The sequence below is a fragment of the Muscardinus avellanarius genome, assembly GCF_963383645.1.
Source record: "Muscardinus avellanarius genome assembly, chromosome: 1".
Classification (NCBI taxonomy): domain Eukaryota; kingdom Metazoa; phylum Chordata; class Mammalia; order Rodentia; family Gliridae; genus Muscardinus; species Muscardinus avellanarius.
The window spans coordinates 181803027-181813844 of NC_137786.1; the positions used below are offsets into that span (position 1 = coordinate 181803027).

General features: G+C 50.1%; 1 protein-coding gene across 1 annotated transcript; it reads left to right on the forward strand.

Moving 5' to 3' along the window:
* Window positions 1–6499: 6499 nt before the first annotated feature.
* On the forward strand, window positions 6500–10128 carry SMPD1 (sphingomyelin phosphodiesterase 1; the record flags this gene model as incomplete). The annotated part of the gene is made up of 6 exons (XM_080693160.1): window positions 6500–6805; window positions 7245–8017; window positions 8741–8912; window positions 9160–9236; window positions 9433–9578; window positions 9719–10128. The coding sequence occupies 6 exons, from the start codon at window positions 6500–6502 to the stop codon at window positions 10126–10128; spliced, it is 1884 nt and encodes a 627-aa protein (XP_080549286.1).
* Window positions 10129–10818: the final 690 nt, after the last annotated feature.

Sequence of the window (10818 nt, forward strand, 5' to 3'; positions counted from 1 at the left end):
ATATTTTAATACCTTATTTCTAATCCTAATATGGAAGAAGACTTCTCTAGTTAACTTCTCATACTGGGGGGAAAATGCTTCTTCCAGCTTGCTTTTCAGCACCCCTACAGCCACCGGCTCTCAGCAGAGCACAGGGCCAAAAAGATGGCCACGGGCTTTCAGCAGAGCGCGAGGCTAGAAAGATGGCCGCGGACTCTCAGCAGAGTCCAGGGTGGGAAGAAGTCCTCCGGCTCTCCCGGAGAGCGCGGGGCTGGGGAAGAAGGCTTACAATCAGGGCAGGCATGGGGCGGCAGCGGCGGCAGTGGTGGGAGCAACACCTGCAAGCAGAGCACTGGTATGGGACCTCACAGTCAAGCTGCTGGCAGGTCAGAGAGTCCAGAGCTCAAAAAGAGAGTAAAAATAAAAAGAGAAAAAAAGAGGACTTCCGGGAAGATGGCAACGGAGAAAAGCGGGGCTTAAGAGCCCTGCTAACAACCAATCTCTATTACCACAAAATCAGCGCCTTTCATAGCCAGAAAACACCATCACCAGAGAAACAAAAAAATCACCAGCCCCAGAGAGGAGGGGGTCTCATAACAGAGCTCAGACCCACAGAGGAGGTATGCCGGCCTCACGGCCAAGGACGCAGCAGCAGCGCCTTACTGCCGGCGGCAGCGGCGAGCTCACTGGACGGCTACAGCTACAGACCAACACACTCAACAGCCCACCAGGCTCCAGAGAGGAGTGGTGGACAGCGAGCCGAGGTGAGCCGCTGCGGAAGAGCCCAGCGGGATTCAGCAGATTTTTCGGCTCAGGGAGCATCTAAAGCTCCCAGTGGCTGGGCTCAGCACACACTGCAGGGAATCAGAGCGGAGTTCAAAAACAGAGAAGAAATACGCCAGCCTCACAGCCGAGGGCGTGGCAGAGGCACCATATGGCCACCAGTGGCAGCGGCAGCAGCAGCGAATTCACCGAGTCCACTACAGCTCCATCGACGTATTCAACAACAGTGAGTCAAATTGCAGGCCCCAGAGGAGAAATCCCAGTACTGACTCCCAGGAACTTGACCCAGTGGGGGAGTGGCGGTGGCAGAGATATCACACCATAGGAGAAATCCCACCTGGCACCCTCCATAGTCTAAAGCAGCCTCTATTGACTCCCTGGGTCTGAGAATTTGCGATACAACCCAGTAAAGGAGTAATGGGGTCTGAGATACAACAGACTCGAGATCCAGAGCACCTTAAGTGAAGTTGTAGTGACCCAAGGGAAGAACCCAGAGAAGGCACAAACTCCCGAAATCATGGGAAAGAGGAATAACACTGGAGCAATGAATGCCCACAATCCCACAACATCAGAACCCGATAAAACAGAAATTCAGAGATTTCTAGAAGATCAAATCAGGAAAATAACTGTAGAAATAATAGAGGTATTTCGAAAAGAATTCAGAGAGTGCCAAAAAGAGATAAAGGATGCAATTAATGAAGTAAAGTCCTCAATTCAAAGTACAAACAACCGATTAGACCACATGGAGAACAGAATCTCGCTCTTAGAAGATGAGCAACCCAAAAATGAACGCATGGTTTCTAATCTAGAAAAAAATATCCAACAGCAGGACTCTGACATTGAAGAAATATGGGCCCATTTTAAGAGAGCTAACCTAAGAATAATTGGAATAGAGGAGGGAAAAGAAGGTGAAACCAAAGGGATCAACAATCTCTTCAAGGAAGTAATAGCAGAAAATTTTCCAAACATAGAGCAAGAGGTCGATACACAGGTCCAGGAAACTTATAGAACTCCCCTTAGACAGGACCGGAGAAGAGGATCCCCACGCCACATAATTGTCAAAATGACCACTGTGGAAGCCAAGCAGAGAATCTTAAAGGCAACAAAAGCAAAGGGCCAAGTGACATTCAGAGGCAAACCAATTAGAATCACTCCAGACTTCCCAAACCAAGTCATGAGAGCCAGAAGGGCTTGGAGTAACATATTCCAAACTCTGAAAGAAAACAACTTCCAGCCAAAAATTTCCTACCCAGCAAAACTTTCTATCAAATTAGATGGGGAAATAAGAAGCTTCCATGACAAACAGAAACCAAAGGAATTTATGTCTTCAAAACCAGCACTAGAGAAAATACTCAAAGAGATTAATACAAAGAAGAAATAGGTAACACACACAAGAACCAGAGAAACAAGATTTTCCATCCAACAGACAACTAAGATTGGTTATCTGTGGAGATTCATTATTTATGTTAGTCTTTTACCTATCTCTAAATTGTTTTGTTTGCCTTTATTGCTGTTAATTTTTAGGATTTCTAGTTGGAATATTAATATACCTTCAGATATAGCATTTGGAAATATTTTATCCCATTCTATCAGTAACTTTTAACTCTGTTTACATTGTCTTTGGATATACAATATTTTTTTATTTTTTAGGGAGTTTGTATACTCTTCTGTTGCCTGTGCCATTGAAATCATATCCAAGAAATCACTGCCAATTTCAATGTTGTGAGGTTTTATGACCCAGATTTTCTTCTAAAAGTTTATAGTCTTAAGATTTATATTTAGGTCTTTTATCTATTTTGAGTTAATATTTGTATATGGGATTAGGTAAGGGTCCAATTTTATTCTTTTTCATGTAATTATTATTTTTCAACAATATTTAGTTAAAAGATTATTATTTCCTCCACCAAATGTTCGTGGAAACCTTGTCAAAAATAACTTGACAATATATGGAAGAATGTATCTCTAGGCTTTTATTTAACTCCAATGGTTTATATATCTGCCTTTAGAACAGTACTACACTATTTCAATTATTGTAGCTTTATATGGTTTGAAATTAGAAAATATATATCTTCTAGCTTTTTTCTTTTTCGAAATCGTTTTGGGTATCTAGAGTCCATATTCCATATCAGGATAGATTTTTTTCTGAAAAATAAATATATGATAGTTTCACCAAAAAAAAAAGAAAAAAATATTCTCTGGTAAGAAAGAAAGCAAAAAGAAATATTAAAATGTTATCTTTAAGTTATCAAAAGCTTGGTATCAGACAAATGAAACTTTTATGTGAGATTATCATTTTTAATTTTGGATAAATTGCTATAATACTAGATGTCAACCACTAAGCCAAGCATGGGAAGGAGGAATGGGGAGGGAATGGGGTGGGGATCGGGTGGGGGCTGACTGGGTGATGTGTGCATGTATGTCTACAAAAGTTTTTTGTATCCCACTATGATGTATGAATACAGTGCACCAATAAAAAATTTTAAAAAAAGAGAAAAAAGAAAAAAAAGGGGGGAGGGACCCAAGAGTTCTCCCGGTTCGGCACCAAATGATAAGTAAAATAAAAAATTACGCTAGTAAAATAAAAAATAATGTGAGTACAGCAGAGTGTGAAAAACACAAAAGAGGTCCGGTACACGTGGCATGTAAAGTTTTAATTGCACGGCTCTCCAGGGGATCAGGGAGAGGCACCATTGCGCCCGCGCGCCTGTCCGAAGCTTGAGGACACAGGCTCTCCTTTTCAAGGTATGCATCTCGCGAGATGGAGGTTTACTTGCGGAACGCCCAATTCTCGTGGGGGTTTCGGCCCCTCCCTTACCCTGCAGAGGTCATGTGACACAAAGTCACATTAGTGCAGGACCCAACTTATCAGTGTCCTTACTGAATATGTACTTTTTTTTTTTTTCAGTGCTATAATGGAACCCAGGAGCATTCTACCTCTGAGGAACACCCCATTGTACCAGTATTGGGAATGGCCTAGGAAGATTTGAGAAAGCTCTGATTATTAATATATTTCAAAAATAATTGTATCGCGGGGTATGGTGGCAGACGCTTGTAATCCCCGCACTGGAGAGGCTGAGACAGGAGGATTGCAGGGGTTCCAAGCCAGCCTCAGCTACTTAATGAGGCTTTCAGCAACTTAGTGAGACCCTGTTTCCAAATAAAATATGAAAAAGGTCTGGGAGTATAGCCCGGAGGTAGAAAGCCTCTGGGTTCCTCCCCCAGTACCACCAAAAATAATAATAATAATAATAATAATAATAATAATAATAATAATAATAATTTATCAAAATGGTGGCAGACCTGGAGAGAGAAAGGCTTGGCTTTGGTCAGGAAGCAAACAGCTATTGAAACTTTGATTAAGTTAAATTTAATTAGCAAGTCAATAGGAGAGGAGAACTAGGCCTTTCTCTAAGTAAAGACATATCTACATGATTAGATAAGCTAGCTAGGATGGGAGGAGGGGGTGACCTTCATAAAGGAGACACCTCGCCACACCTCGATGGGGGAGGTACCTTATGGAGACATTCACTACGTCAGAATTACGCAAACAAGATGGAGGTCATGGGTATAAAAAGGTTGAGTTCACGTGTGATCCCTTTGGTGTATTCATTCGAGTCACCCCTCCATGCCACTCTGGCATGGGGCTGTATTTCTATTTTTTGTATTTCTATCTTTCTAATAAACTTCTTTAAATCTTCAGCAACTGTCCAAGGTATGCATATTTATTCTTAGCTTAGGACAAGAACCCGCGGGGTTTTTTTCTGTTTTTGGTCGTTTGGGGTTTTGTTGTGGTTTGAGGGAAAGTGTGTCCGGGACCCTAACAGGCGTCCCTGGGAACAGTTTCCCCAAACCATACTCTCCCAATCCGTAACATCCAGCCCTATTTTTTATTCTTTATTTTGAAACAGGGTCTCATTGAGTTGCAAAGGGCCTCACTAAGTAGCTGAGGCTGGCCTCCAACCTGCACAATCCTCCTGTCTCAGCCTCCCAAATGTTGGTATTATAAGAATGCGCCACCACACCTGGCTTGAATATGTATATTTTTGTTATTATTTTATAAGTAATACAGTTTAGCAGCTCTTTACATAGAATTTACACTGTGATTATAGGTGACTTAGAGGTGATTTAAAGTATACATGAGATGCCGGGCATGGGGGTGCACACCTGTTATCTCAGTACTTGGGAAAATGAGACAGAAGGATCTGGTCACAGTTAGTGAGACTCTCAGCAACAACCTACTGAGACTCTGTTTCTAAATAAGAAATTAAAAATATTGGGCTTGGGGTGTAGCTCAGAGGAAGAATGCCTCTGAGTTCAATCCCCAGAACCCTTCACACACACACACACGTACCCATGAGGACCTCTGTAGGTTATATGCAAATACAGCACTAACCCGTTTTATTTAAGAAACGTGAACATCCACAGGTTCTGGCATTTGAGAGGGGATCTGGAACCACTGTCCTGCCTGCAGAGAGAAAACTGTACCTACCTGCTAAATTTATGCAGAGCCCTGGGTTGGGGGTGCAGGGGGCTAGCACATAAACTCAAAAAATGAGTGCCAGGTGTGGTGGCGCACACTTGTAATCTCAGCGCTTGGGAGGCTGAGACAGGAGGATCGCACAGGTTCGAAGCCAGCCTCCGCTATATAGTGAGGCTCTCAGCAACTTGGTGAGACCCTATTTCCAAATAAAGTATAGAATAGGTCTAGGAGTATAGCCCGGAGGTAGAAAAGGCCCTGGGTTCTAACCCCAATACCATAAAAAAAAATGATAACTATTACCATGATTCCTCTGAGATGTCTATAGAACTGCAGGGAAAGAGTCCCTTGAGAAAAAAATTCTCAAAGGAAAGCACTGAGAGGACTTGCTAGCTCTGTGAATCATAGGTATCAAACAGATCAGGTTTTTAATTGCTGTTCTGCCACTTAACTTCCCTGCGCCTCAGTTTCCCCATCTGTAGAATGGTAGCAATAATGGGATTGAGAATCAAACTAGTAATTACAAAGTGCCTGCCCTGCACATCAGAAAGAACTCAAGGAGCGTTGGCTTTCACCTTCGTGGAGCGGGGATGGGAGGCCCAAGGTCGAGGCGAGGCGAGTCAAGCCACGCTGTTCCTGGCCCTGTGGCAGTCTAGACTCTGGTTCCTTAGTCCCATCACTATCTGGAGTTTATCAAAGGGCCCAGGGTCCCTGTCAACGGAGATTTCCAATAGAAATGGACCGGAGCGCCCGGGGAAGGTGACTCCTGGGGCGGGCGCGGCGGGAGGAGGGGCCGGGGCGGGGACTCCTCCTCCCGCACCCCACTGGGGCAGGGTCGCCGCCGCCAGCCTCTCCCTCTTTTGGAGTTAAATAGCCTGGCTGCTATTCCAGGAATCTGAATGCAGATTGGGCAGAGGAGGGGGCGGAGCCTCCGCAGGACTTCCCCAGGGCCCGGGAGCCCTGCAGAGCGCACCCGCCCACCCCGGGCACGCGAGGCAGGGGCGGGGAGGAGGGCGGGGAGGAGGGAGAGGCGGAGGGCCGGGAGGAGGGCGGGCCTGCGCCCTCCCGTTCCACCCCCGCAGTGTTGACAAGCTCGAGCGCGCCGCCTGGACCAGCTGCTGGGCACCGGAGGAACAGGAAGGGGAGGAGCGGCTTTACAGCAGTCTGCTGAGCCATCCGCCGACCACAGCGAAGGGTAACCGGGTGTCCCCGGCGCCACCCGGGGGCCCCGAGGGCCAGCCAGCGTCTAGGCCGGTGGCAATGCCTCGCAACGGACTGTCGCCCGGCCAGGGCCACCCCAGGGCTGGGTGGGAGCTGGGACTGGGGAGTGCCTCGCGGCCCCCCAGCCTGCAACTCCTGTGGATGGGCCTGGGCCTGGCGCTGATGCTGGTGCTGCCTGACTCGATCGTTCTCTGGGCCCCTGCCAGAGCTCACCCTCTTCCTGCCCTAGTCCATCCTGCCAGGTTCAATGGCATAGGGCCCCAGCTCCAGAATGCCTTTGCGTGGTGGAACCTCACCTGCCCAGTCTGCAAAGGCCTATTCACCGCCATCAACTTGGGGCTGAAGGTGAGCGCTGGAAAAGGGCTTTGGTGGAGTAGACCAAGGGGAAGACTAGGGGTGGTGGAAGGACTAATAGGGTGTCCTGGATTGTGAATGCATCCCTGCCTAATGGAGAGGGTGGGTGGCATCTACCAGCCTTTACTGAATGTACTTCCTTTTGGGGTCACCCATGCCTACATGCCACCACCACCCCATTGTCAGCTCAGTAAAGTAAGGAAAGAGTGCAGACAGTGCTCGAGAAGGCCAGCCAGTCAAGCACAGGCCCCAGATGCCAAAGGCACTGAGCTACAGAGGAGGGAATGGAGGCCCTAGGTCCCTTTATCATGGTGGCACTGGGTGCAGTTCAGACCCAGTGGAGATATGGAGGCCTATGAGGTGGTGGACAGGCCGGCCTGGTTCCCCTGCCCTGTCTCTGACCTCTTGCCACTGTTCTCTTCCTCCACAGAGGGAGCCCAATGTGGCACGGGTGGGCTCTGTGGCCATCAAACTGTGTCAGATGCTGAACATAGCACCACCCGACGTGTGCCAGGCAGCCGTCCAGCTCTTCCAGGATGATATGGTGGAGGTGTGGAGGCGCTCTGTGCTAAGCCCGTCTGAGGCCTGTGGCCTACTTCTGGGATCCAGCTGTGGGCACTGGGACATCTTTTCCTCCTGGAATGTCTCTTTGCCAGCAGTACCAAAGCCACCCCCCAAGCCTCCGAGCCCGCCGGCCCCAGGCGCCCCTGTCAGCCGTGTCCTCTTCCTCACTGACTTACACTGGGATCAGGACTACCTGGAGGGCACAGATCCTGACTGTCCCGATCCACTGTGCTGCCGCCGTGGCTCTGGCCGGCCGAACGCCTCTCGACCTGGTGCTGGGTACTGGGGCGAGTATAGCAAGTGTGACCTGCCCCTGAGGACCCTGGAGAACCTGCTGAGAGGGCTGGGCCCAGCTGGCCCTTTTGATATGGTATACTGGACCGGAGACATCCCTGCCCATAACGTCTGGCAACAGTCTCGGCAGGACCAGCTGCGAGCCCTGAACACCCTCACAGACCTCGTGAGAAAGTTCTTGGGGCCGGTGCCAGTGTACCCTGCCGTGGGCAACCACGAGAGCACGCCAGTCAACGGCTTCCCTCCGCCCTTCATAGAAGGCAACCAGTCCTCCCGCTGGCTCTACGAGGCAATGGCCAAGGCGTGGGAGCCCTGGCTGCCTGCTGAAGCCCTTCACACCCTCAGGTACTTAAGGTCTTTGGGATTCCACGAAGGGAATAGAAAGGTGAACAGAGGAGGAAGTAAGGAGAGGAGGGAACTCCGGTCATTATCTTTGACTGCTGACTGGTCCTCTAACCCAACCCCACCTTTCCTTTCTACCCTTATCTAAAGCCACCTCCTTCAGTGAGCTAGCAGCCCAGCCTCTCCACACCCTAGTCTGTCTTCACCTTTTTGTTTGCTTGGGGGGTTTAAATTCAGAAGCATTCCCCCTTAGAGCTATACCCCAACAGTGTCTCACTAGTTTGATGAGAGTGTCACTACTTGCTGAGGCTGTCTTCGAACCAGTGATCCTTCCATCTCAGCCGCCCAAGTACTGGGATTATAGGCATGCCCCAACACACCTGGCCGGCCTCCACTTATACTGGGCCTTCTCAGATGATTTTCCTCCTCTTCAGCATCTCTTGACTTTCCCCAGCCTCCCCAGGCCTGGATCACCTTCCCACAGGATGGCTTTTGCTTCCTGCCCAAGCTCACCTTCTGCTCTTCCCTGAGCTCCTGGGTCTCTCAGTTTTTTGAGCCACTCTTCTCTGTCACAGGAACCCTATAATTAGTGCAGTTTAGCCCTCAGCCATAATGTGAGCTTGGAGAGTAGGATGACCTCATGAATGCCTCTGCTTAGCACAGAACTGGATATGCAGGACCAGGGTTGTGAGGAGGCATTGACCCCTCTCGTTCACTTTGTTTCAGAATTGGGGGATTCTATGCCCTTTCCCCACGCCCTGGCCTCCGCCTCATCTCTCTCAATATGAATTTTTGTTCCCGGGAGAACTTCTGGCTCTTGATCAACTCCACAGATCCTGCTGGACAGCTCCAGTGGCTGGTGGGGGAGCTTCAGGCTGCTGAGGACCGAGGAGACAAAGTGAGGGGCAGTGGTGGGAACCTGGTGGAGTACATGCAGGCGGGGGCTGGGGAGACGCAGGCTCTGGTGGAACTGCAGCACCTGTGGGCAAAGAAGCTGGATTTCCTGGTACCCCCAACAACCAAATTCCCTGGAGGCTCAGCTCGTGGTCACCCTTGGAAGCACTTGCATCCATGTCCCTTCTCTCTGGCCAAGGCTGCCAGGGTCCTTTGATGCCCTGACAACCTTCCCCTTAACTCTCCTCCAGGTACATATAATTGGTCACATCCCCCCAGGACACTGCCTGAAGAGCTGGAGCTGGAATTATTATCGGATTGTAGCCAGGTAGGAGGGAGAAGGCTCTGGGAGTGGGGGTGGGGGGATAAAGAGTTTAAAGGTTGAAATTCCCTTGAGCATCTCACCATCCCTACTACCTCACACAGGGGGGGGGGGTTCTTCCCTGACGTAGTTGTAGAAAGGGCATCTTAACTCCCCAGATCTCCCTAGAATCTTCTGAATGCAACTCGTGTCTTCTGGCCAGGTATGAGAACACTCTGGCTGGTCAGTTCTTTGGCCACACTCATGTGGATGAGTTTGAGGTCTTCTACGATGAGGAGACTCTGAGTCGGCCGCTGGCTGTGGCCTTCCTGGCCCCCAGTGCTACCACCTACATCAGCCTTAATCCAGGTAAGTGAGTCAGGAGGGAGCTTCCTTCCTGGGGTTGATGGGCCAGAGGGAGGGTGTGGGAGCCAAGGCTGGTCAGGGGTGCACAGGCAGACCTTCTGGAGTCGCTTCCTTCCCCTCTAGTCAGCCCTCCATCCTTGCAGGTTATCGGGTCTACCAGATAGATGGGAACTACTCAGGTAGCTCTCATGTGGTCCTGGATCACGAGACTTACATCCTGAACCTGACGGAGGCAAACGTGCCGGGAGCCACGCCGCGCTGGCAGCGCCTCTACAGGGCTCGAGAAACCTACGGTCTGCCCAACGCACTTCCTGCCGCCTGGCACGACCTGGTGTACCGCATGCGGGATGATATACAACTCTTCCAGACCTTCTGGTTTCTCTACCATAAGGGTCACCCACCCTCAGAGCCCTGTGGCGCACCCTGTCGCCTGGCTACTCTGTGTGCCCAGCTCTCTGCCCGCGCCGACAGCCCTGCTCTGTGCCGCCACCTGGTGCCGAATGGGAGCCTCCCAGGTGTCCAGAACTTGTGGCCAAGGCCTCTCTTCTGCTAAGTTTTTGGACCCAGAGTGAGGCAAGTTCATGTCATAGGAAATGAGCAAATCCTGATTGTGACTGTGATTCAACCTGGCAAGAAGGCCCCGTGGAAGAGCCCATCCTGGGGCCCCAAGTATGCCGCAAAGCTGGATCTTCTTTCCTGGAATCAGTTCAGCTGGATTTGGAAGCAGGTTGGGCTGCTCTTCCTGTGTCCAGCGGCTGCAGAGCTTCCACAGCCATGGGGCTCAGGCCTGTGCTGCTCGGCCAGGACCCCTGCACCACTGCTGGTACTTGACACTGCCAGGCTGATAAAATAAAGAGAAGAGACTCCAGACCCGCTGTGACTGTCCCAACTTTTTCTTTCCAAGCATGCAGGACAGGGGGACCTTGGGAACGAGGTCATAATGAACTGGTAAAGGGGAAAATGTACACAGGCACAGGAAGGCACATGGCAGCGCAGACAGACTTTATTAGTGATATCAGTACAGCGGAGATGCCCAGAGAGCAGAGGAGAGGGGACCCATGCCTAGACCAGTCCCCTCCTCCTCCTGCTCCTCTGGGCCAGGTGAGGATGGGGCCTGGCCTGGACCAGTTCTTCCTGTTCCACCTCACACACTGGAGATGGAGAGCCCGGGGCTGGCCCTGTTTTCTGCTCCTCTTGTCATCAATCCAGTGTTATTTCCTCGAAGGGCTTATACCCTCCCTCC